Source organism: Dromiciops gliroides, chromosome 5 (genome assembly GCF_019393635.1).
Source record: "Dromiciops gliroides isolate mDroGli1 chromosome 5, mDroGli1.pri, whole genome shotgun sequence".
Classification (NCBI taxonomy): Eukaryota; Metazoa; Chordata; class Mammalia; order Microbiotheria; family Microbiotheriidae; genus Dromiciops; species Dromiciops gliroides.
In genome coordinates, this window is record NC_057865.1 from 44,143,710 (window position 1) to 44,171,207 (window position 27,498).

General features: G+C 42.7%; 1 protein-coding gene across 1 annotated transcript in view; it reads right to left on the minus strand.

The window, feature by feature from the left end:
• ULK4 (unc-51 like kinase 4) overlaps window positions 1-27,498 on the minus strand; it is a 669,562-nt gene that overhangs the window by 163,987 nt on the left and 478,077 nt on the right. Inside the window, exon 35 of the mRNA XM_043966928.1 lies at window positions 9,808-9,993. Within this exon, the coding sequence (XP_043822863.1) occupies window positions 9,808-9,993 (186 nt within the window). The remainder of the gene's footprint in view (window positions 1-9,807; window positions 9,994-27,498) is intronic.

Genomic DNA, 27,498 nt, shown 5'->3' on the forward strand with positions numbered 1-27,498 from the left:
AGACAAAACAGTACTTGTCCTCAAGAAGCCTCTATCACTAAAAAATGCTCTTTAACAGGAAGGATAAAGATGTTTTTCACATGAAGTGGTACAGGAATTGCAGTGATGGATTAAGTTGGTTTTGAATGAGGACCTTGGTCATTGAATGAAAGATGATGCTAGATTAGGTTATAATACTTTGATAGAACATTTTTTTTGGGGGGGGGAATCTAGCCATAATGTCAATATCAATAGAAAAACTAATTGAGGAAACTGAAGACAAAAGAGGCTTCAAAACCCTTCCATGTGGAATTCTATCAAATTCATTCAAAGAGCCACACTGGGCAATTGCTCTTGGGAGGGCTAATGTTTAGTTGATGGTGCTCCTGAGGACAAGGTCCTAGCGCTGAATAGGTTCTTTCTCTATTCTATGGTCACAGAATGACCTCCCCACCTGAGCTAATTATCTCATAATGATGGGTGATGATCGGAAAGGGAGACTGGTCTTTAGAGGGTGGGTTTCTCGGCACAAACTACTAGAATAAAAAAGTCAAATTTTATACTCCAGTTATGGTCAGCAGAGTCACTTGATTAATTTTTATATCCAAGGAGAATTGAAGAGCAAAAATAATGCTTGGTATGTGACATCAGTGGCCTATTATGACCTCTTCACATAGTGGCTAAGGTACTTGGAGGCACCTAGGTGTTACAATGGGTGGAGTCCTATACCTGGAATAAGGAAGACCTGGGTTTAGATCTGGCCTCAGACACTCACTGGCTGTGTGACTCCTGGGCAATTCATTTAATCTCTGTTTGCCTCAGTTTCCTCAACTGGAAAATGGGGGTAATAATAGCATCTACTTCCCAGAGTTGTTGAGGATCAAATGAGATGAAAAATTATAAAGGGCTTCATAAACTTTATTATTATTATCACTACCTAAAACAAACAGGGATATTGTTTAACTGGAAGACAGCATGAAATGAGTCCAAAAGATGATAGATTTAGAGCAGGAAGATACCCTACAAGCCATCAAGTCTATTTCCTCCTCCATTGTGCAGATCAAGAAACCAAGGCCCAGAGAGGTTAAATTCCTTGGCCAGAGCTACACCACTAATACTGTCTGAAGCAGGATTTGGATCCAGGTGCTTCTTGCTCCAAGGATCCCACACTGCCTCTCTATTCACTGTCATCTAGCCTGAAATCAAAACTTTAGCTTGGAAAAAAAAAAGAGGTCAGGCTGCACCTTGAAATGTAGGTTGTCTAACAGCATGAAATTGAAAACCACTCTCAGATAAATATTTTTAAATTGCAACTGAAATGTCTTTTTTTTCATCCTTAATTTTTTTTGTTGACTAAGAAGATATGGATATTAAAAATAAATAAAACAATATACTTTGGTATATTAAGTCTGTCAAAGCTGAGAACAAATTTCATTAAGCAAACCACCTACAAGGTATTCATTTCCTTCAAGAGAACTAAGTGTTCAAAACTATTTTTGAAAAGTAAAAACTAGAAAAGATTGAATTCAAGTCTTTATTAGGTTAGAGAATGAAAAGCAGTTTTTTGGAGGGGGTTCATTCTTCATATTTTGAGGAAGGGTTTTAAAACTAACTTCTCCCTAATATTTAACAGTACTTTGAATATTAGTTATTTTTAAAGGAAAAAAAATACTTCCACAAATGACATGCCATTAATGAGACATCCCTCCCCCATCATTAAGTGGATCTGCATTCTAAGCAAGAGTGGCTGCACAAAGATACTCATGATCCTGCCATATGGGTGGGTCATCATATTCACTAATAATAGAAGCAAACTGGCTGGATTCATCTTAAATAGATTTTACTACATTCCAGTGACTTACAATTACTATAATTTGGACAGGATAATAACCCCCAATGAATGGGAATTTTCAAGATTTATCATAAATGTATGGGTTGCTCTTAAGTGAGCTACAAAATGTGTTTTTTATTTCTGTGGGCGTAGGCTAAAGAGCCATAAAACCAATTCTAGGGAACTTTAGCATATGGTGATCATCCCTACTGGGAGAAAGCATCCTCAATGGGGCCTCTTCTTTCCTGGGGGTCAGAAGACCCGGTTGTGTTCACTCCTTAGATCATCTTCATCTTCATCTTCATCTTCATCATCTTCATCTTCATCTTCATCTTCACCACCACCACCACCACCACCCATCACATCATCATAGCTAGCATTTACATAGCTCTTTTAGGTTTACAATATCCCTGTGTGGTAGGGGCTATTATTATCCTCATTTTACAAATGAAGACACTGAGGTAGAGAGAGATTAAGTTACTTGACCACAGTCACACAGCTAGTAAGTATCGGAGGCAGGATTTTGGACTACAGTTTTCTTGAGGTCAAAACTAGCCATCTCTACATCAATTTCTAAAGATCAGTCCCTCTACAATACAAAAATTTATTTGGGATGTCTGGGAAAGTATTTCCTAAGTTCTAATGTCAGGGATATATCTGATAAAGTCCAGTGTTTCTACCCTGATGCTCCTTTCTCCCCAAAGGCTGGCTCCTTACAGTGTCAGATCCTATTCTATGCCGTTATTAAAAGTTGGGCTGTTATTTTCCCTTTTGCTTAGAAAGCCACATCTGTCACCAGCTTCAAAAAGCAGTACCACCAATGTCCACAGGGTGAACATTTTGGAGGAGCATTAAGTGCAGAAAGAAGGAGATTCGGTTATTTCAATGGCTGGTTAATAGCTAAAAGTCTTTTATTTTACTTCATGTACAACAAGATGTTGCCCATTCATACATCGAGAAAATTTAAGATTCCTTGGGAGATCTAACAGACATAACCCCACTCAGTGCTCCCCTCCAAGCGCTCTCCAGTTCAGCGGCCCAGCCTACTTTATGTTTCTTGCCCCTTTCTGTGCCCTTGCACTGCCTGCCCCCGTGCCGAGTTCTCTGTCCTCACCTCCTACATCAGGTGAGGCATAAAACCGGGAAGCACTTTCACTGCTAAGGGGTCTGGTTCAGAGAGGCTTTCCCTCTTGGATGGTGAGGCCCTTCAGATGTTTCTGTGTATGGATGACACGGTGCTGTTGGCACAGGACCCCAAGATACCGCAACACCTACTGGAAGAGGTTGGTGAGGGAATCTGGCCTGTCCATCCACGCAGGGAAGCACAAGTGGATGAAGAACTGGCATTGCCAAGTTTTCAACATGCACTTGGATGTACGCCCTTTAGAGTCTGTACGAGTATCTGGGACAAACAGAAGAGACAGAAAATGACTTGGATGCAGAACTGGACGGGAGGAGGAGAACACCCTGGGATCCTCTGGAGAAACTGCAAAGCTCCCTTTCTCGTCCCAAGACTCCCCCAAAGTCAAGGGCCATCTTTTTGCTGACATCCCTTTACAGGCGCTGCCACAGTAGCAGTGAGACGTGAAGCGCCAGCGCCTCCAAAGGGCAAACGCCAGGCACTGTACGCAGGGCGGCAGCGGAGCCGCGCAGGGTGGGTGGGAAGAGGGCGCCCCGCAGTGAGGGGCGGGCTTAGGTTAGGTTCAGTCCCGGAGCCCTCACAAGTCCCTGAACAGTTAGCATAATAAAGTTGTCTTTGCCCTAACAAGAGCTAAGATATGCAACAGGGACAGTGTGGCTCTGGGCTTCTCTGCGTGCGTCCATTCCTTCCTCTCTGCAATCCCCACACAGAAATGATGGCGGTCAGGAGGGCAGCTTCAGTGGTCTTCCCAAATCTACCACGTCAGAGGAGCTCTGACTCCATTGGTTGGGGTGCTTTATGTCCCTTAGGTGACCAGGACGCTGTGTCAAGGGAGGAAAGGCCAATCGAGTCCCAGGAGCGTCTCTGTTGCCTTCTGGGGAAAACAAATTGCTTTAACAGGGAACCAGAGGGAAGCCTGGTCCCATTATAAATAGATAACTAGCAAGGAGCTCCAAAGAAGAAGAGTAAAGGGGATCATCAAACATATTGGACGACAGGAAGGGAAGATGGGCTGGTGATAAGTGAGAGACGACAGAGTGTCAGAGGCCTCACCTGGGCTCCTCACAGCCTCGGGACAAAGTGAGCAGTGCCCTCCAGCACCCAGGGTGGGCCCTTGGGGTGAACGTTTGGGAGGATACAGACAAGAGGGCATGGAGGGGCTGGGATCCGCATCACGGGATGGAATCCCTGAACTGATGAAAACCCAGATACATCTGAGTATTTGGTGATCATTGAGCATTTATATGTTCATAGGTGATATATTAGTGCAAGTGAATGAGTCTGTCTTTGGTTCATTCCCCCCCCTCCCCCCCTCCCCCCCACCCAGGGCAATGAGGGTTAAGTGACTTGCCCAGGGTCACACAGCTAGTAAGTGTCAAGTGTCTGAGGATGGATTTGAACTCAGGTCCTTCTGAATCCAGGGCCAGTGCTTTATCCACTGTGCCACCTAGCTGCCCCCTCTTTGGTTCATTTTTTACCAGGCAGTCAGTCAGCAATCCCCTCTTCTGCATTACCTCGAAAAATGGCCTTTTTACCTTCTTATTAAGAGTGTCTTCAAAATGGAGGTGAAAGGGGCAGCTAGGTGGCGCAGTGGATAAAGCATGGGTCCTGGATTCAGAAGGACCTGACTTCAAATCTGGCCTCAGACAGTAGACACTTACTAGCTGTATGACCCTGGACAAGTCACTTAACCCTCATTGCCCCGCAAAACAGAAAACAAAACTAAATGGAGGCGAAAAGGTTGGCTGGGAAAGCACTAGCTTCCATGGAGTTTATCCCATTCTCTGATTTTTTATAGGCTTTCTACCCTGAAGACAGGTGAAGACATGCTCCATTTCAGCATTCTTCTAGAGGAAAAAGAATGCTGTAAGGAGAACTGAAAGGGAAAGGTGTGGCGAGACTTGCAGAAGGTGCGTGATACGGAGAGGCTGGATTTTATAGACAGTCTGTAACATTAATCTGTTTCTGACAGATGGCTCCCACTCCAACCCTGTCAGTTTAGTTTCTGAGATGGAAGAAGGGGAGCTTGTGCACATCAGTGACCTCTCACTGATCGGATGGAGCCAAAGGAATCATGTGATTCTTGTTTGTGAGGATTCTCCATGTGAATTCACCTCCCATAAAGTGTTTCTTTGGTTCCACAGGAACACTCGATGAGCAGCTAATTCTGATTAAACATCTGATTCTGCCTACAGTTGCATGTTAATAACAAAAGATCACATATTTAGGTTCTCAGGAAACTTATATATCACTAACAAATGTTCTGCTACATTTTTAAAGGCAGATTATAATTAGCAAAAACCTTTTTTTTATCTCAAATTGGTCAGTATTGTGAGAGAACAAGCCCATCCAAGAAGGATATTTTATATAAAACACATATTTCTCATATTAATTATCAGAGCTGGAAGAAATAGATTCTTGGGGCAGCTAGGTGGCGCAGTGGATAAAGCACTGGCCTTGGATGAGTTCAAATCCAGTTGAGACATGCCACTTAACTAGCTGTGTGACCCTGGGCAAGTCACTTAACCCTCATTGCCCTGCAAAAAAAAAAAAAAGGAAGAAAGAAATATATTCTTTTGTAATGATCAGAAAAAAAAAAATCTGAAATTTTGGGGAAGGGGGGACTTTTAACAGAAGAGGGAATTCACCACTTTTTGTAGTGAAAGATAAGGCCAACAAGTCATGGGACCTTTATCTCATTAACCTGAAATGATCATTACTAATCAAGCCCAGTCCCTTCAAGGGCAGCGAGGTGCCAGAGGGAATAGAGCACCAGGCCTGGAGTTAGGAAGACTCATCTTCCTGAGTTCAAAAAAATCTGGTCTTAGACATTTACCACCTGCATGACCCTGGGCAAGTCATTGCCCTGTTTTCCTCAATTTCCTCATCTGTAAAATGAGCTAGAGAAGGAAATGGCAAACCACTCCAGTATCTTTGTCAAGAAAACCCCAAATGGGGTCATGAAGAGTCAGACACAACTGAAATGATTCAACAACAAAACCGGTGCCTCCTGGACCACTAAGACCTAGATAAAGAGGAGGACGTCTTTGGCCGCCATTTAAAATTTCCAAGAAGCCAGCACAACTTACTACCCAGGAATCAATGTAAACTTTTTTTTCCTCTAACTCTCTCCATAAGCACATTTCTTAAAAAACAAAAACAAAAAGCCCATCTATTTTTACAAGCACTTATTATCTCTCACTGACACATTAAAAATTTTTAAATAGAAAAACTCTTGTAATATGTATAGTCCAGCAAAACAAATTCCCAGATTGCTCACGGCTAATGCTGTGTGTCTCATTCTTCACGCTAAGCCCATCACCCCTCTGTCAGGAGGTGGATGCCCCAACACTCTGATCTGAGTTCTCAAGTTTTTCAAGGTTGTTCTTCTTTATAATATCATTGTCGCTGTGTCACTTGTTCTGCTAGATCTGCTCCTGATCGGGGTGTTCCAGGTGGAAGGGCCTGCTCAGACATGCTGGTCTAATACCTTGTGGAGCCAGCTCTCTTTCTCCAGCCTTGTGCAACTTGGAGCTGTGTGTACACAGACGCTCAATCGAGAAAATGGTTCTGTAAGATGCTAACACCTACCCTCCACCTCTGTCCTTTAAAAGTGACGACTCGCCTTATTTTTTGCTTTGCTGTGTCCATGTAAAAGAGTTTTGCCTCTTAACAGTGGCTCTTAAACCCTTCACTCCTGCATTCTGCATCTCAAATTCTGGAATCCTATTGGGAAACCATCCACAAAGAGGCCATGAACTTAGCAATACAGCAGATTCTACTTAGTATTCTTGTTCCCTCTCACTAGGAATTGGGAGGGTGGATATCTTTACTTTCCGCCTGATTACTTTTAATTTACTTTATTGAAGGCCTAGTGCTACCCAGTCCGAGTTATGCTCTCCCATACTCAGCTTAAAATTTAGCTAACCCACACATTTCTAGTGTTAGTGAGCCAAATGATACTACAAGTACCTATTACCAAATTAATAATATCTATGAGCAAACATTCAGATTGGAGAGGGGGATTCTTTATTTATCACTAGGGCTGGCAAATGGAATTCACTATGAATAGGTTGAGATTTGTCTGCCATTTTGTTTAAATCGCTGCAAAGCTCAGTTGGAGAGTTTGAAGGAATCGCAGTATAATGGGTGTCTGGTGCTTGCTTGCATAGACCTGTGATGTTTAAAATCTAAATTGTGGTCGCCTTAAATCAGAAGCTTTAGCTCCAGTCTAGCCTAGAGTTCCAGCCTGGTTGGGTTCTTCCTGAAGTCCTCCTCCACGAGCCTGCTTTAATCAGGAACCCTTTTTTGCAAGCTGTTTATGGAAGCTTTTTTATAGATCTGGAACAGAGGCAGTCCTTACACACTGCTTCAAGGTGATTGGTTGGGTTCATCCAAATCCATTGTCTTTGAAGGTGTTCTCAAGTTGAGTTCACAGTCTAGTTTCTGAGAACAATACCTTCTTAAGGGATAGCCAGGGGTGATTACAATCCAATTAACTTGAAGTAGGCTTAATCAGCAGTCAATCACTCTCACTTGATTCAATCAGTATAGATTAATCTACAGGTGGGTCTTTGAGTATCTGCTAAATCCCATTATTTCATCACAGACCCCATTGGCTAAGAGGGCACTAGCCATTGGAAGGCTCTAGGGAGCTGTTTCCAAGAGAATCAGGAATATTGGAGCATGTATAAATATTCTGCCCTGGCCCACTCCATAATCAGGAGGAGCCTTTTACACTGGCTACATAGCTGGAAGTGTATGTGCCTTTAAAACTGACAGCACCACTTGGGGTTTGGGGTGCATTCCCATTTGGGAGAGCGAGGCAACTCACTCATTCCTGGATGGTGAGACCATATGGCAAAGACCTGGGGTTGGGGAGGAGCTTAGGGCCTCCTCCTTTTATCTTCTCACATCTGGCTATGTGGCCCCAGAGAAACTGATCTGGGTTCATTTTTTCTTTTCCATCCTAGGTTCTCTTACTCTACTTCCAGAGTTTCTGCTCTTAGGAGTGTCGAAGGTTAGGCCTGAAAGCCACGGAGATCTGGGAATCCAGGTATCTAGCCAGGTGCTGCAGTCATCCTAACGTGAATGCTGAGGAGCAAAGTATAGGACTGCAGTCCTGCAGAAGCTATCATGGATTCTGAAGTGGGTCTGGACTTGGTGGGACCACCACAATGCATGAATTTAGCTAAAGTTGTGGACCTAAATATGAGGCAACACTCCCCACCAGACAGAGCTGGTATGTGGGGGGGTGGGGAGCATTGTGTCTCTGAGATGTCAGTGGAAATGCTTACCCCCTGTTCCGGTAATATCTTTCAAGCAGATTTCCTTAGTCAAAGTTATCCATGTGAAATAATTTTTAAAAAAAGACCTTGAGATGCTAGCTACTGATGCTAGGCTGGCTGCAGCACTCAGCCTTGATTCTTGCACTCTCGCATCTTGGTGGCTCACGCTCCCCGACCTTGAAAGAGCTGAGGCTGGTGAGTTGACTCCCTGCGCTCGAAGAGAATGAATAATAAGGCCAGGGAGCCAAACCTATTCCTTGGGGGCTGTGTGACCTTGGGGTGGGGGATGGGGGAAGGAGCCCCTAAGGTCTGACTTGTAGGTGACGGAAGGTGTCTCTCCTGGGTAAGAATGTAGCAAAACCCCATCTGTGGCTGGTTCTTACTGTTTTAAAGATATTGAAAGTTCCCATGATACAACCAATGGAAAAAGGGTTCTCCAAAGTACAAGACAGATTAATACAGACTATCCACGCATGCCCCAGTACTCACAGTTCTCTCAAAAGCAGCTTCCTAGAGTTGGCCCCCTGGTTGATGCCGTCTTACCCAACATGCACTAGACCCCCCATTAGCCAGAAGAAATCACATAGTGCAGTAGCCTTATTTATAGGTGAGGGAATTGAGACCAAGGCAGTAGAAGTGACTCATCAGAGGCCACACAGATAGGAAGCTGCAGATCCCAACCCAGGTCCTTTGACTTCAAACCCAGAACACTTCCCATTACACCGGCCTGTTTCCCTCAAAGATGCCACATTCACAGTGCTGCTATTCATGAATCCAAGTGTGACTTGGAAGACAGATGTTTGACAGAGGGCCCAGGCCCGGCAGGAAGACGGTGGAAGGATCACAATCTCTCATCATTCTCTGATGAGCGTGCGTACGGTCGGCATCGCTGCTCCTGCTGGGGCTCTGTATCACTCAGGGTGGGACTTCCCCACATCCCATCACTCACAGAAGCATTCATTTAGCCTCTGCTATGTCTTCCTCGCAATAAACTGTGGTGCTGGAAATCCTACTTCCAAACAGAGTCAAAGCTATTTGTCTGCCCACCCTACCGATGGGCAGAGAGCCACACAACTGGCCAGGTAACCTGCTGAAACATGGCCTGCCTAACAGAACACAGCTGTAGGAAGCCCCTGTTAAAGCTTCCCAATCTCGCTGTAGGTGATCTAGTTATATTGTTATGAACAATATATACACAATGCCAACAAAATGAACAGAAACTCATATTCACTCATCATTTAAAATTTTAAATACTGGCAAAAAAAAAGGACTTCCAAGTGTCTAACCCAGACAGTTGTTCTGTAAATATTACAGGCATTCTTCAGGTGGCTAACCCAAGGCATTAGAGGTTTAAAGGGACTTGTGTATACTGCAGGAGTTGTTGGGGGATGGAGATTGGAACCAATTTCTTCTGACTCTAGGGTCAGTGTTTCATCTGGATGAGCTTCTTAAAGAAACAGGTGATTGCAAACTTGTTTTAAACCCACTTCAGGTTATAACACAAAAACCACTGTTACTGTCTTTGCGCGCGCAGATGGAGGCATTGGAAGTATCTCCATTTGACTCACCAGCCTTTTTATGACTCTCAATAGCAGCTTTTGTTCCTTGGGATCCTTCTTGGACTTCAGTAATTCAGCAAAGCTGTCCATATTTTCTGGAGACATACTGTCTGCGTTGTCTCCTCCGTACAGCTGAACTAACACCGACAGGCACCTTGACGAAACCTCAAATATCTCAGGATCTCCGCTGGGAAGCTGAAAAAGAGAGAAGGAAAGCCAGGTTTACATTTCAGGAAAGATCCTGACCTTAAGGTTCCATAAGAAATGCACTGATCTGAATTGATTTGGGGGTGGGGGTGGGGGTGGGGGAGGCAGGGAAGCAGCAGCATGAAGATGAGGGGAGGGCCGAGCAGAGCTACAGGAAAGTTATTTTCGAATATTCTATTTGTGAGTATTTTAAAATAAAGGAGATGTTTTTTAAAATTTATGGAAGCTAGGCTACATCCCAGCAAGCCGAAGTCCTGAACTGACCTGCCGACTAAGTAGGAATGAGATCACTTGGAGCCGGCATATCAGGTCCACACATCTGCCTTTCCAAGTGTATACTGCGTGATTCCTCTTTCTGCATTTTCCTCTGGAGCCCAAATAGGCTCCTTAGGGGCCATTAATTTTTTAGCCTCAACGAAGGCCCAAGGGCTCTTTTCTATGTGGCCTCCTCCTCTTCACCCCAAGGTCCAGTTCAGGACCCAGAGCCTCGGTGTGGCCTGTCCTCATCTCCCTCCTTGTTACTGCTCTCTTCCTCCTCCAATGGCTATGTATACATCAGACCTGCCAGTGGTGGTGGCAATAATGAAGAATGATCATAACGCCTGATACTCATGGAGTGGTTTTTGTCCCAGGGGAGGGGTCTTCTGTGTCATGCAATGGAGCTCCGGAAGCCCATGGCAGCAGGGAAGTAGAGGGACTTGTGAGCCCATCTTCCCCAGCCTTCTCTGATCTCCTGGCAGTGACCCATAAAGAAAAGTAGGCCCTGGGGCAGCTAGGTGGCGCAGTGGATAAAGCACCGGCCCTGGATTCAGGAGGACCTAAATTCAAATCCAGCCTCAGACACTTGACACTTACCAGCTGTGTGACCCTGGGAAAGTCACTTAACCGTCATTGCCCCACCAAAAAAAAATTCAGCGTTAGAGAAGAGAAAAACTAATGGCTATTATGGACGCATGGGCCAACTCAGGTTTTTAAAAAGGCACATACAGAAAGACAGATGTATAGGCAAGGGATGAAGAGTGAATACCTAAGAACAGCCTAGTCTTCCAAGAGTGGTACCTGGGTGTTAAAGTGTACAAATGAGCTGTGGCTCATGAAGGACTAAAAAGGGATTTTTTTTTTCTTTTTTTAAAGGCACATGGAAAGATCAAAGAAGACGTTGGCCTCCGCTCAGGAGGGGCTGACGATAATAAGAGATCACAGGAAAAATGCAGAACTTCCCAGCCATGCTCAAGCCAGGCCATTGGCCTTTGGGCCTCCTCCTCCTCCTGTTCCCTGGCTTTGGTGGATGAGCTTTCTCCTTGTCTTACCTGGTCCCAAGTCCACCCCTCTACTTCCCAGCCATCTTCAGACCACCTCTCATCCCCCCTCCCTTTCCCTGCCTTCCAACTCTTACTTTTCCCAATAAAATAAGCTTCTTGAAGGCAGGATCTGGTTTGCTTCTACTTGTGCTTCCAGCACTTAAGACAGGGCCAGACACACAGGAAACACTTAACAAAGGATTTTTTGTTTCATGTCATTACTCAGTTCTTGTTTTTAAAAGGGCAAGGAAACCCCAGATAAGTGAGATGAAAAGAGAATATCTCAGGGTCCTCTCTGCAATAAATTTGAATCACCAGGCCCAGAAAATGGCATTTTGGGGAATTGGAAGAACTGGCAGATGGGATTGGTGGTCACTAGCTATGTCCTGGGACAGATTATGAAGCATGACAGAGGCACTGAAGGGCTGACAAAGGGCAAACGGTCCCATTTTTTAACAAGAGGATGAGTTTGATTCCTAGAAAAATTCTAGAATGTGTTAAAGCTCTGGTTGGTGAATGACTAGAAAAGGAAGTGGTGATTCCTAAGAGCTAAAATGGCCCAAGAAAGAAAAAGACAAGCTGGCTAAAGATCTTCCTTTTTTTTTTAATTGGACAGGCTAATGTGACTGGTACATCAAAGTACAATATCCTTAAATTTCCATAAAGCCTTTGTCAAAGTCTCCCATGATATCCTTTGGGGCAAAATGGACAGATTTCCATAGCCTAGTCGGGTGGATTCAGAAATGGCTGAATGACCAGACCCATAGAGTATCCAACCATGGGCTGAAGTCCATTGGAGGGAGGTCTCTAGAGATCTTCTCTAAACCTATAAAGGTCAACATTTTCATCCATTCCTTGGAAAGAAGCATGGGGATAGTTACAATAACACACTGGATAAACAGACCGTCAGAATCCATAAAGATTTAGATAGGCCAAATCTAGTAAGATGAAGTTCAGGACGATGAATTTAAAGTTCAATACTTGGCTTCCAAAAATCAACAATCTAGGAACAGAATGGGCGGGTGTGGCTACACAGCAACATTTCCCGGGCTGTTTGAGGCCTGTCACGGGAATCCATAGAGCTGCCTTGGCAACCAAAGTGCTTTTCCTAAAATTCCCTCATCTGACACCCTCACACCGGCCCCCTGCCCCTCTGCCCCTGCTAAATGGAGCCTGGGGCCCCCTGTTGCCTCCAGGATCAAATATAAAACCTTTGTTTGGCAGATGAAGGAAGCCCTTCACAACCCTTTCCTCCTGCAATCCAGCCACATCAGCCTGCTGGCTCTTGCTTCAGGTCTTGCCCGGTGGGTGCTTTGGGCCAGGTGCCTGCTGCCTGGGGCACCTCCTCGCTTCTGACTCCCACGTGGATCTCTCGGTTTCCTCTTGAATCCCCCCTTCCCTAGGAGGCCTTTCCTAGTTCCTTCCCTAGCCCTTCCCCAGCCCCTGCCCATAAAGATTCCTTTCCATTTTAAGGTATATACCAGGCATGCACACAGTTATTTGCATATTGCTTACACCATAAGACTGTGAGCTCCTGAGGGCAGGGACTGTGTTTTTGCCTTTCTTTGCATCCTGGTTTCTTAGCACCAGGGACATGCTAGAGCCAGCTCTGACCCATGTGAGAAAGACTGTTAACTTTCCAGGGTGAGCATTTACAATTCAAGGTATGATTTATTGTTTTGTTCATTGTCAATACTTAAGAAAGTGTTAATAATTCAGATTCAACTTAAAGGGGTATGTGCATATGCTTTTCATTCAGGGTGCCCCACTTGTTAACATTTACCAGTTTGCTTCTGGTTACACACAGCAAGTGCTCAATAAAAGCTTCTGGACTGACTCGGAGGCCAAAAAAGCTAAAATTATCCAAGGTAACATTAATAGAGGAGCAAACTGTGGCGCCATCCCATCAGGAGCTAGGGTCTAATGAGACCACCACCTGAAGGGGGTGCAGAAAGATGCCACTCTGTCCTGTTCCCTCTACCCGTCTCTTGACCTGGCCTGTTCCTGCCTTCCTAGATGGACAGAAATGCTGGTGCATCCTGCTGCTTCCACTGGTCCTGGGCGGGCCACCATCCCCCTGGCCTGAGCTGCCTAACACTCTAGGATTCCACTCTGAGGTCACCCCACCAGGAGCACTAATAATTGTGCTGAACTCATTCCTCAGTGATTAACACACTCCCACCCAACCATAAGCTCTCCACTGACTTAACTCTGAACCTCTGGGTGGTTTATACCTTGTTGCCTGCTGACCCCCCCCCCCATGACCACTGCCTTATTCCTATCCCTCTTTTTTTTTTTTTTTTAAAGTGAGGCAATTGGGGTTAAGTGACTTGCCCAGGGTCACACAGCTAGTAAGTGTTAAGTGTCTGAGGTTGGATTTTGAACTCAGGCACTCCTGACTCCAGGGCTGGTACTCTATCCACTGCACCACCTAGCTGCCCCTATTCCTATCTCTCTTAACTCAACAACAGGCCGCACAAAAGCCACCTGCCCTTTCCACTGGGCCCTCTGGAATGCCTGTTCTGTAGGGAACAACCTCCCTTTCACCTTAAATCTTGTCCTTTCCCACTCCTTCCATCTTCAGGCTATCACCAAGGCCAGGCTGTCTCCTGACGCCACAGTCTCCCAGGCCATTCTCTCCATGACTGGGAGCACTTTCATTCACACTACCTGTCATGGGGGAAATGGGTGGTGGGGGTCCTTAGGGATTCCTCTTTAAAGAATTATGGCCTCGGGCAGCTAGGTGGCTCAGTGGATAGAGCACCGGCCCTGGAGTCAGGAGTACCTGAGTTCAAATCTGGCCTCAGACACTTAACACTTACTAGCTGTGTGACCCTGGTCAAGTCACTTGACCCCAATTGCCTCACTAAAAAAAAAATAAAAAATTATGGCCTCTCACACACAAATCCAATTAGAATAAAATAATCCTTTATTTAGGTGTGAGAAAAAGGAGACCAAGAGAGAAGTCAAGGACTTCTTCTCTCCAGGGAAGATGGCACAGAGACATGATTCTCTGAGATGCCTATCTCCTCAAACCGAAGAAAGGCAGAAGCTTTTCTAGATGGCAGATAGGGTGATCACCACCTGATGATGGAAAGTGCCCTTAGGGGGTGGGGGAAGGCTTGAATGAGGCGGTCATCCGGCAGTTATTTGTCCCCAGGCACCAATCAGGCAGCAGCCACACCCAATAGGCTTATCTCCCTTACTTCTCAAGGTGTGTCTGTCCTTTAGCTTCTCAAGGAGAGTTAAACTAAAGGACATGGGTCTGGGGTAACTGGCCATTTTAAACTTTAATAGTCCCAAATTCCTTGATCTGTCCCAACCCCATAACACCATCCAACTCACTGGTCGAGGTGATGGAGCTGGAAAACTCCCTGCTTCCCACACTTCTTCCAAGTACACTCTCTACCCCTATTACTCAGTAACCTCCTCCCCCTTTGAAGTTCTCTCAGTACACATCCAGCACCCAATCCCGACCTCCAGGTTACTCTCCTTTCCTAAATGCCACAAGAACCTGGTTCACCCCCTTTCTCTTGCCCTCACTGCAGAGGATTTGAGGATATGCACTTGAATTCCCTCAAACCCTCTGACTTCAGAGTTCCTTACTATTTTCTCTCCATCTACTTCTCCACCCACCTTAGCTTCACCAAGAAATCTTGCCATCACTCACAAATGCAGCACTTTCACGTTCAGGAACTCTGAAATTCCCTTATCTTTTCACAATCTGTTGTCCTTCCGCCCCTCCCTTTGCCTTGCAGCCCCATCGCCCAATCCTCACTTTCAAGCAGCTGGCTACCAAGCCCTGTCAATTTCACCTTCATACCATTTCTCATGCCCACCCACCTCCTCTTGTCCTTCTCCACCTCCTCTGCCACCACTCTGGCACAGACCCTTAGCACCTCCAACCTGAATTATTTCATACCCGCTGGTTGGTCTCTTGTCTCAAATTTTTCCCTACTCTAGTCCACTGAGTTGTCAAATTGATCTTCCTAACACATGGCTCTGACCATGCCACTCCTTCCTTCAACAAACTCCAATGGGTCATCCCCCGCCCCACAGGTTTTCCATATTCTCACAATGTACTCCCCTGTATGAACTCTGCAATCCAAATGCCATTGGATTGACATGACACTAGATTGCAAGCTTTTTCACTGGTTGTCTCCTGTACCTGGGATTTTTTTCTCTCTCCTAAGTACCAGCTGAAATTTCACCTTCCATAGACAGCCTTTCCCAACCCCTCTCAATGCCCCCTTCTTTTTGTTAATTATCTCCACTTTATCCTCCAAGTAGCTTGTCTGCACATCATTGTTTCATAGTTGCCCATTAGACTGTGAACTCTGTGAGGCCAGGAACTGTCTTTTTTTTACCCCCAACACTTAGCACAGTGCCCAGCACACGGCAGACCCTTAATAAATGCTTTTTTTTTTTTTTGGTGAGGCAATTGGGGTTAAGTGACTTGCCCAGGGTCACACAGCTAGTAAGTGTCAAGTGTCTGAGGCCGGAATTGAACTCAGGTCCTCCTGAATCCTGGGCCGGTGCTCTATTCACTGCGCCACCTAGCTGCCCCAATAAATGCTTTTTGACTCACTGAGGGACGTGAATTCTTGATCAGGTTTGGGTAGAATTACATAGCCTTTGAAGTTTCTTCCAACTCTATGATTTTGTGGCTGTGAAAAATATAATTTATCAAGGGAATAGAACCAGACTGAAGCAAACTGTTTGCCATGCTTGTAGGAGTCTGTTCCTTTCTTCTAAAAAAACTTCTCTTTTACGTACCTTCTGATAGGGTAATTGTTGGGTTCCCAAACCATCCGAGAGGTTGGGAGAATGCAGAATAGGGAAAGAGGGAGAAAAAGAACTAATATTCTGTTTTGGGAGGCAAGACATAAGAGTGGGCAACAGAATTGCAATGCAGTGGTGTTTTTAATCATGCCTAGCTAAGCAGTCTACAGTATTTTCCTCGGTGCATTTCTGATCCTTTTTGCTTTTCATGGACAAAAACAGGGCAGCAACAAGGTTAATTTTACAAGTTCACAAAATCAGAGATTTGGCACCTTAAGGCGACACATTGTTATAGCTGCACAGAACTGATGTCATTTCCTGTCATGGGGTTTTAGAAACATGGATGGCTTCAGGCACCACTTGACCTATATGGTCTAAGCTAAAGAGCAAGAGTTGAGAATGTTGATTCAGTCTTAGCTTTTAATTTCCTGACTTTTGTCTATTTAAGACAAAACTGCTTTGTTAGACTAACATCTGCTGGGTGTAAATTTCCTTCCTTTGTGTTGGTTTAGAAATTAGAAGTAAAAATTTGAAATATTGCCTGTCTTGAAAATCCTTAGAATGTCTCTTTGGGAATCTATGAATGCAAGTTAAACTTTCTCTTTATGTACATAAATGTGTGTTTATGTATACATACATTATATTTACATTTTTTAAAAAATAAAGACTAACCTGACATGAAGGCAGTTTTGGCCAAACTTTAGTGAGCCTTAAGCACCTGAAGGTTAGGGACTACAGGTGGTTATCCCATGACACTGTGCAGTGTACGAGTTTGGTATTGTCATTCCAAATGGTTTTGTTCCAGCATGAGTATCAACTGTACTCTGTGTGTGTGTGTGTGTGTGTTCAATCGGTATCAGTTTTTCATGGCTACTCTTAAGAGCTAGTTCCCTATTAGTTTTATTCTTCAGTTCCTCTACATAAACACTTTGTATAACAAAGAAAGGCAACAACCTGGAAAGAAAGTGCAGAGGACAAGAAAAGAGTCCATACAATTTATTTGCCTTCTGTCCTTTTCTTTAAGTGCAGATCTGACCACATGACTCTCTCTCCTGTTCAGAGCCACTCCAGTGGCTCAAATAAAAAGCTCCTGTTTAGCTTTTAAAGCCCTTCATAACCTGGCCTTGGTTGGACGGCCAGGTAGCACAGTGGATCGAGTCCCAGTCTGGAGCTAGGAAGACATCTTCCCGAGTTCCAATCCGGTCTTAGACTCTAGCTGGGTGAACCTGGGCAAGTCACTCCACCCTGTTTGCCTCAGTTTCCTCATCTGTAAAATGAGCTGGAGATGAAAATGGCAAACCACTCTGGTATCTTTGCCATGAAATCCCCGCATGGGGCCATGACTGAAAATGACTCAGCAACAACAAGCACAACATAACCTGGCTTCACCTGACCTTTCCAGCCTCACTGGATATTCTTCCCCCTCTAGTCCTCTGCCTTCTGGTCAGATGGAACTCTCTGCCCCTCATCTACCTCCCATCACTTTGCACTGGCCATCTTCCATGCCTAGAATGTGCTCCCTTCTCAACTCTGCTGCATAAAGAACTTTTCTCTGCAAGGCAGCTCAGGTACCATGTCCTGCACGAAGACTTCCTGATCCTCCCTACCATTAAGGCCCTCCCTCTCAAACTACCTCAAATTCAGTAACTTCCTGTTCACTTTCTACTGATGCTTTATGGAGTTTCACAGGCCCTTCTTATCACTACCATCCAAATACAAGCTCTTTGCCAGCAGGCAGATGGGTTTCTTTTTCTTTCTTTTGTACTTGCATCCCCAGGGCATGGTACATAGTTGATGCTTAAGAAATACTTGCTGATTGATTGATACCACAAGGTCTTGGTTCCTCTCTTATTTCTCTGACCATTCCCTCTCTGTCTCCATAAACTTCCCACCCCCCCCCCCCCCCGTTTGGAAGGCAGGGCCATCTGTTTGGCTGCTCTTGTGAATGTATTCTTCTCATAGCTTTGGTTATTAGGCCTGTGAGGATGATTCCCGGATCTGCATCTCAAGGCCGCCTCTCTTCTGAACATGAGTCCTACATCTCTTATTGCACACCAGCCACATTGCCATGGAAGATCAACTATCACCTTAAACGGAGCTCAAGGTCTTGGCCCCCACACCAGCTTCCACCGAGGCCGTCTTTGTTTCTGTCACTGAGCCAGAATGTCTGTCTTCTAGCCTGGAAAATTTGCAGTTAGATCATAGTATACAGGCTATCAAAAATTACAGATTTAGAACTAGAAGGACCTTGATATTATGGATGAGGAAATTGGGGCCCCAAAGGGTAAAGACTCGTGTAGACAGGGTCACATAGCTGGTAACTGTCTGAGAGAGGATTTGAACCCATATCTTACTGACTGTAGGTCTGGTCATCTTTACACCACTCCTGCCCTGGACAAATTAAACATAGGGGAGTGTTTTGATAGACCTCAGACATATGAGGGGAGAAGCTTGGGCTGAGCCCACATTGTTTCTTAAGATTTGATTGGTGAAGAAGTCAGTACATGTCATGGGAAGTATTCAATCAAAAGCTGGCTGCTCTTGATCAAGGATATCTCAAGCTCTTATCAAAGAGTAGGTGGTTCGGGCAGCTAGGTGGCACAGTGGATAAAGCACCAGCCCTGGATTCAGGAGGACCTGAGTTCAAATCCGGCCTCAGACACTTGACACTTACTGGCTGTGTGACCCTGGGCAAGTCACTCAACCCCCATTGCCCCACCAAAAAAAAAAAAAAAGAGTGGGTGGTTCAGTAACGTTTGTTTAATGAATGTTGTAGAAAATATTTGTCCACTGTATGGCAAGTTGAATCCAATGGCCTCTAATACTCCTTTTTTCTCTAGGATTCTGATGTCCTGTACAACACACATTGCACCCTTGCTCAAAAACCTTAAATGATTCCCCACTGACTAGAGAATACCTCATTTTGGTGTTTACGGCGCTCTCTAATATTGATTCCATCTCACCTCCTGCTACTCACTCATGCTAATAGCCTGGTCCTAACTGCTCATTGTTGTCTGAAAACACCATGCCCAATTCAAAGCCTGGACTACCCATCAGCCATCCTTCATAGCCCAACTGAAGGCCTGGCTCTTGTGAAACCTTTCTCTATCATGCTGTCCTTCAACAGTGGCTTCTTCCAGAACTTCTGCAGTAATGACTGTCTATATCATATATAGTTCACTTAGCACGAATTGTTATTTGCCTTTATTTAATTTAGCTACCTATACTGTAAGCTTCCCGGGTCCTACCTCTTTATCCTCAATTATTAGCATCACACCCCATACTAGGGCACTGCAACACAAGATCTCAAGAGCTTGGAAACTCATCTAGTTCAGTTCCCCTATTTTGCAGATAAGGAAATTGGGGCCCAAAGAAATTAGGCAGCTTGCTTGAGATCACACAGCTAGTTAGTATACTCAATATGTATTCATTAATGATGAAATTAAGGCTCACAGGACAGTTACATTTCATGGGTACATGTGATGAGATGAGAATATGAAAAGGAAGAAGGGGAGTAGTTGCATGATCTGAACTTGAAATTACTGCAGGGAACAAAACATGCCCTCATAATTAGCTTAGAGTCAGTCTAGTATATATGTGTGTCTACAGGAAAACCTTAAAGATAACCAGCTACAGTTATCTCTTCTACATCATGACTTTTCCCATCAGGGTTTTGATATACCACTGGTTGTCATAAAAAATTAAATGCAAATTTTGGGGGAGTTCTGCAGAAGCCACAGATGACAAGCTAAGGCCAGCAGACAACACAGACAAAACATAGACATAGATTTTTACGCAACACAGACCTTTAACCCAAATTTTACAATACGGTACTATAAATACCCTATAAAAGAAAAAAAAAAAATCTGACCTTCTCTGGAATGAAGAGAGGACCAAAAAATTTTAACTGGCTTTTCCAGATTGGGGGCTGGGGGTGCTGCACCCCTAACTCTTGTGATATGGAAGGGATAAGTATAATTTATCTCTCTCTCTCTCTCTTTTTTTTTTTTGGTGAGGCAATTGGGGTTAAGTGACTTGCCCAGGGTCACACAGCTAGTAAGTGTCAAGTGTCTGAGGCTGGATCTGAACTCGGGTCCTCCTGAATCCAGGGCTGGTACTTTATCCACTGCACCACCTAGCTGCCCCTGCCAATGGGTTTTAAAGACCACAGCAAGAGCTATAACTCAAAGTATATTTTTCACAAAGACGTCATCTGAGCTACCATCTGACTTTCAACTATTTCAGCAAAGCCCCCTCACACACAAGATGGGGAATACAGGCACTAATTATTTGCTTAATGTGCACAGAATGTAGTTCTGAACTGGATCATGCACTGTACAGACTAGGAAGTGGAAGACTAGAGAGATAAATGGATTTTCTCAAGGTGACCTAGCTAGTTATCACCGACTGAGGCCACGATGAGAGGACCCATGTATTCTGGTTCGAAAAGAGGAAGTGTGGTCTAGTGGCTAGAGAAGTGGACCCCAGATTTGAGTCTTGCCTGCAACACATATTAGGGCTGCAATCATGGAGAATTTACTTAAGTTCTCAGCAGTCATGCATCTCTCTAAGGTCTTCATGATATGTTATGCTAAATGGAATTGCCTCGCTGGAAGTTACATGAAAAAGTCCCAGTTAGCACCGACTCAGTCTTCTAGGCCAAGCTGAATGTCGTCAAGATTCCAAATCTCCAATGTAACAAAACCTCACACTGATTTACAGCTGGACAGTCTGTGAGGCACCTTGCTCACAACAACCCTGGGAGGGAGGGAGGGAGGAATGCTACTCTCCCTGATTAGCAAGATCACGAGTCTTGCTTGAGACCCCACGGCTGGCAAGCTGGGCAGCCAGGCTTCTAAACTCTGCTCTTCGGGTCCAAGATTTTCATCTGACAAGTACTTCATTTTGTCCTTGTCGTGCTTTTTTTGTGAAAAGGCATCGATTGTTTAATCCTGGCTGTTCTCTGATGTGAGGCCTGGGTCCTGCACGGGTTAGCGTTCTGTCATCTTTCTGAGTCGTTTTCCTTTATATGACTGGGGTCACCATTCGCATCGTTATCTTGGGGTTGCTTATGTCATTCTGCATTGTAGGACCATATCAGAGGTAATCTAGTCCAACTTTCATTTTAGAGATGGGGAAACTGAGGCTCACAGAACTTGTTCAAGTTCATAACAAATCTTTCCAAGTTTCTCTGAGTGCTTTACTCTAGTTATTTTTAGAATTCAATAACAGACTATTAAATTCATAATGCATAGTTTGTTGAGTCATTTCCTAATTGATGGGAACCCATTTTGTTGCCAGTTTTTTTTTTTTTGTGGCCATCAAAGGGCTGCTACAAAGACTTTGTATTTATGGGACTTTCCTCTTTGTCTTTGACCTCCTTGGGGCTTATGTCTAGTAGATCTGTCCCTGGATCGAAGGGAATATAGTGTTTAGTGACTTCTCTGGGATTGTTATTGTTTTGGCTGCTTTCACTGAATCTCTGGAATTCACATTATCATTTAAAAAGACATAATTCTGGCTCCTCTTTTACTTAGTCGTATGATCTCTGTTTCTTTTTCCTCTCTTACTGTTTTAGCTAGAATTTTCCTAACTGTATCAAATGGCAGGGGCATCTTATTAGAAGGCTTTTAGTGTTTCTCCATTACAAGCATGGTTTTGGATAGATAATGTTTATCATACAAAGGCTTTTTAATGTGTGTATATATTTTTTAAAATCATGAGTGGACGTGTGTACTTTGCTGAAGGCTCTTTAACCAACATAATTACTTGCTTCTTATTGCTTGGTTATTAATCTGATCTATGTTTACAGGTTTTTGTAACACTGAACTATCCCAGCTTCGATGGTACAAGTAAAACCTGCTGTTGTTACTGTTGGTATTGGTGTTGGTGTTTGTTGTTGTTGGTGGTGGTGGTGGTGGTCGTGGTGGTGGTGGTAGTAGTAGTAACAATAATAGTAAACACTAATATTTATATAGTATCTTTTACATGCCAGGCACTGCACTAAACATTTTTACAAATATTATTTCATTTGATCCTTACAACCATCCTGAGAGGTAGGTGCTATTATTACCCCCATTTTACAAATGAGGAAACTGAGGCAGATAGTTAAAATAACTTGCCCAGGTTCATACAGCTAGTGAGTGTCTGAGGCTGGATTTGAACTCGGGTTTTCCTAAGCCTTTTTTGGTAACATTTTATTTATCCTTTATTAGTGACATGGGTCTTGCCCTCCATTCTTTTATTTCCGTATGTTGTAGGGTTGATCTGTTACACTGATAAACTTTACTGTTTTTTAAGCAGTATCAAATAGTTTTCCTTCTGGCTTTGTAGTATCATGGGGAATCTGATACTTCCCCTTTCTCCTCACTTTTTTTTCATTGTTTCCCTTCAGCTTTTTGATCTTTTGTTCCTCCAGATGAATTTAACTATGATTACTGTAACTCTCTTTATCTCTTCAATCCTTTCATAGATAGATAGATCGGTAGAGTACTGTACAAATAAATCAATTTAGGTAGTATTGTCATTTTTATCACACTGGCCTGACATCCACAATGATAAAGATGATGATTGTTAATGTTTCTATGTTAGCTAACATTTCTATGTACTTTAAGGTTTGCAAAGCATTTTATCCTGACAACAATACTGTAAGGCAGGTGTTTTTATAGATGAGGAAAATGAAGAAAACAAAGGTTAAGTGACTTGCCCAGAGTCACATAGTATCTGAGGCCATGAGTCCAGTGCTCTATACACTGAACCAGCTGACTGCCTTACAATGCTCTTTCGTCCTCAGCTGCTATAGTACATAAGCTTCTTTTGTTAAAAAAAAGTCATTAGCTTCATTCCTAAACCACCCCCCAAAGCCTCTTTCAAAACTGTTAACTCTTTACTTAAAGAAAAAAATTCAAAACAATCTCTTGAATAGTTCTCAGTAAATTTAAGATTAAATTAATAACTATACCATTAAATCAAATAACAATTTAATGTTAATTTAATTTAAGAACTTTTTAGTGATGGCTACCATTGAAGGCCAAGTCACAGAGGGGAGCTGTGGCATGTGTCAGTGGAAGAAACATACAACACTGATGAAATGATATGTTCTTGAAGGATTTTAAAATCGTACAACTGTAATTCACACAACTCCTAAAATGTAAAGGATTTCTCTACCCAACTAATAAGCTCTTTTATTCCTTCAACAAAATGGGAGTATGTATTCTCTTTATATTCATTTTGAATATACTAACATTTGTATTTGTTGTCTCCTCATTCAGAATATAAGCTGTTACTAAGTAGGGATTGTATCATTCATTGCCTTTATAGTCCCAATGCCAAGCACAGTGTCTCCTACATAGCAGATACTTAATAAATACTTGTTGAATGATTGATTGATTGATTGGCTTTGTTGCCTGGAGGTATTGACAGAGTAACTTTCCCATGGACACAGCTAGGATGTGTCAGAGGCAGGATGTGACCACAGGTTTTCCTGACTCCAAGGCCAACCCTTCATTCATTACGCCCCATTCATTCTCATCTTTTTTATTGTTATTGTTCAGTTGTTTGAGTCGTGTCTGACTCTTCATGATTCCATTTGGGGTTTTCTAAGACAAAGATACTAGAGTGGTTTCTCATTTCCTTCTCCAGCTCATTTTACAGATAATGAAACTGAGCCAAACAGGTTAAATGTATTTGTCATACGCATGACAAATTTGAGGATTAGAAGAAGAGAAGGAAAAGCTATGATTATTGATTACTTAAATTGATCTTGATTTGACCAAAAAGAATATTAAGAAAATGAAACGTCTTTACAAGACATTATGAAAACTACTTTCCTGAATATATTCAAGCAAATGATAAGTATCAGTCAGTATGGGCCGAGATGGGAAAATTCTATCTGGAGTGAGGATATTTGCAAACATCTAGCATCTACCATCTAAAATCCTTTAAAGGGTAACTTCCCTTGTTAATTACCTTACTGTTAAGTTAAAGGTTATTTAAAAAGCAGAATATATAACAAAATAAGTATGGTCCTGACAGTACTGTGTCTGCTCTCTGAGAAGCAACCTAGTTAATTATGTGGATATTTATGGCCCGCAGATTGGCCACTTTTTTAGGACTTTTTTGGCATTGACAATGCATGAAACAGTGACAAATACAGATGGTCACCACTACTGTGTGGCTCCCTTTCTTTCCTTCAGTGATTAGACAAGAGTAGAAGAAAAGAGGGCGGAGTATTCCAAGGATCACATATTTTTACATTAACCATAAATAGTAACTTAGCATTGATATTCTAAAGGTGGGTGAGATGCTCTTGCAATGACCTATTGGTGGACACCCTACTAGAGGGCCTGAATCATAGAACTCTTGACATTCATACCACAAATGAAACTGGAAGACAAATGCAGTTCTTGGCCAAATGATACAATGAATGACCGCATCTCCCTAGGGAGACAAATAAGTTGGTGAAACTTATTTTATTATGAATCCAAAGGCAAAAAGAAACATTATTGTATACTCTGTCATCTTGCAATGAAGTGTTCATATTAAATCAATGTAAAAGGACACTGAAAATAACTGGAATTTATGTGTCAACATCTGTTGCAGAAGATGAGGTGGAGAAAGTTTATGAAGAACATGAAGAGACTCAAATTAAATCAACATATACTTTGATATTCAGACTTGGACAAAGCAAAAAGTATGCTGCAAAATATGGGTGTTAGGGATGAAAGAAGTCAAATGGTCATAAATTACAAAGAAGCCTCACTTCACTCATATATCATGAATAATTTCTATCAGCTTAGAAGGTGCTAGACCAGGTAAGTACTGAATAACATCACCAGAATTAAATTTTATTTATTTATTTATTTATTCATTTATTCATTCGTTCATTCATTCATTTATCTATCTATCTATCTATTTATTTATTTATTTTGGGGGGCGGGGCAATGAGGATTAAGTGACTTGCCCAGGGTCACACAGCTAGTGTCAAGTGTCTGAGGCCAGATTTGAACTCAGGTACTCCTGAATCCAGGGCTGATGCTTTATCCACTGTGCCACCTAGCTGCCCCCAAATTAATTTTTATTTATTTATTAATTTAATTTTAAAAGATAGGAGGTGACCTATTACTGATATGAGTCATTCCTTAATCAGTTACCTGTGTATAGTCAGACCACCAACTAGTTAGAGCAAAGATTTAAATTCATACAAAACTAGAATAAAAATAATGGAAAAAGGTTTCATCATATAATTAAACCAAAGCCAACTTGACCTATTTGAGCAATCCAATGGTACAAAAAATGGGGGCTGGCGTGGGGATTAGATTAAGGAAAGGATATTAACACCACTTAAAACAATTCCCTAAAGAAGTTTTGTAGATTACAAATAAAGTGCCAAAGCAAGAAGACCCAAAGAGCCCAGAAACTGCTACTGCTTGCAAACCCTTGATCTCCGATAAGAGACTTTTGGCTGACAAGGGCAACACTAGATTAAATCTCAACTCCTCTGTAAGATCTCATAGCAAAGGATAGCATAAGCACTATCACCTCATAAAATAGTTAAAAGTGACAGAAGGAAAAAGAGATCCAATTGCTGTTGTTCATTCATTCACTCATGTCTGACTCTTCGTGACCCCATGGATCATAGCACATCACGCCCTTCTATTTCCCACTATCTCTTGAAGTCTGTCCAAGGTCATATTCATTACTTCCATGACACTATCTATCCATCTCATCCTCTGCCACTCCCTTTTCCTTTTGCCTTCAATCGTCCCCAACATCAAGGTCTTTTCTAATGAGTCCCATCTTCTCATTATGTGGCCAAAGTATTTAAACTTCAGTATTTGTCCTTCCAATAATGCATTTCTTTAAGTATTAACTGATTTGATCTCCTTGCTGTTCAAGAGACTTTCAAAAGTCTTTTCTAGTACTACAATACCGAAGTGCTGATTCTTCAGTGCTTAGCTTTCCTTATTTTCCGACTCTCACAGCCATACGTTGCTCCCAGAAAAACTGTAGTTTTGACTATATGAATTGTATACATTATTTGACTACGAGTATGTGCTACAACCACTGATGCTGAAGAAGTCAAAGTTGATCAGTCCTATGAAGATCTACAATATCTTCTAGAAATAACATCAAAAAATGTTGTCACAGTCATCATAAAGTAGTATAATGCTAAAATAGGAAATCAAAAGATAACTGGAAAAACAGACAAGTTTGGCTTTGGAGTACAAAATGAAGCAAGGCAGAGACCAATAGAGTTCTGTCAAGATAATTCCCTGATCCCAGCAAACACTCTTTTTCAACCATCCAAAAGGTGACTCTACACATGTTCATCACCAGATGATCAATATCAAAATCAGATTGATTCTATACTTTGCAGGCAAAGGTGGACAAGCTCTATACAGTTAGTCAAAACAAGATGTGGAGCTGACCATGGCTCAGATCACAAGCTTCTTATGGCAAAATTCTGACTTAAATGGAAGAAAGTAGGGAAAACCATAAGCCCATGCGGATATGACCTAAATAACATTACTCATGAATATGAAGTAAAAGTGATGAAGAGATTGAAGGGATTCAATCTCATAGACAGAGCGCCAGAAGGACTGAGGACAGAGCTTCACAAAACTGTATAGGCAGTAACAAAAAACATCATCCATCCTAAAGGCATTTAAAACTAAAACTGAAAAATCACAGCAAGGAATGGAAACTATCTGAAATGATTTTCACCCTCAAAGACTGAAAAGCCACCACATTTCAACTCTAAAATTATATAGTCCCAGATGTGTTACTGAGGGGAAAGGAATTGGCACTGAAAAAAGAAAAATGGGAAAAGTAGCAGGATGAGACTGAATATACCCAGAGCAGGTCCATTACTTCTAGAGGTGATATAATTTTGAAGGAACTAAAGGAATTGATTTACAAGATATACAGAAGAGGGGAGCATGCTAAAAACGGGGTGGGGGGGAAATCTTGGGACTTATTATTACCAACAAAAAAGGTAAAATATTAATAACCATCCACCCACATACCTACTTTTTCATTGATACAGAATTTTAATCCGAATAATTTGTATCCAGGGCACACTTGATAAGGAGATTAGAAGGGGAAAGGCAAGCTTTAAAAACGATATTTCCTAGGAGAACACATCTTTAAAGTCACACAATTTTTTGAAAAGTGTAAAGAACATGAGCTTCTTACTCTGCTTATTGTTTGTTGAATATTTCGGTCTAGTAAACAGAAGCCTCTCTAACAAGGCACCTCCAAAATGCATATCAGAATTTTAGAATATTCCTTGATAGCACCAACAACAGAAATAACTGCTAAATAACCTTTGGATGAGGCATAACTCTGGGAGATGGATGCTAACCAATGCCAAGGAGAAGGGCTCTCAGAGCCTAAACCAAAGATGGGC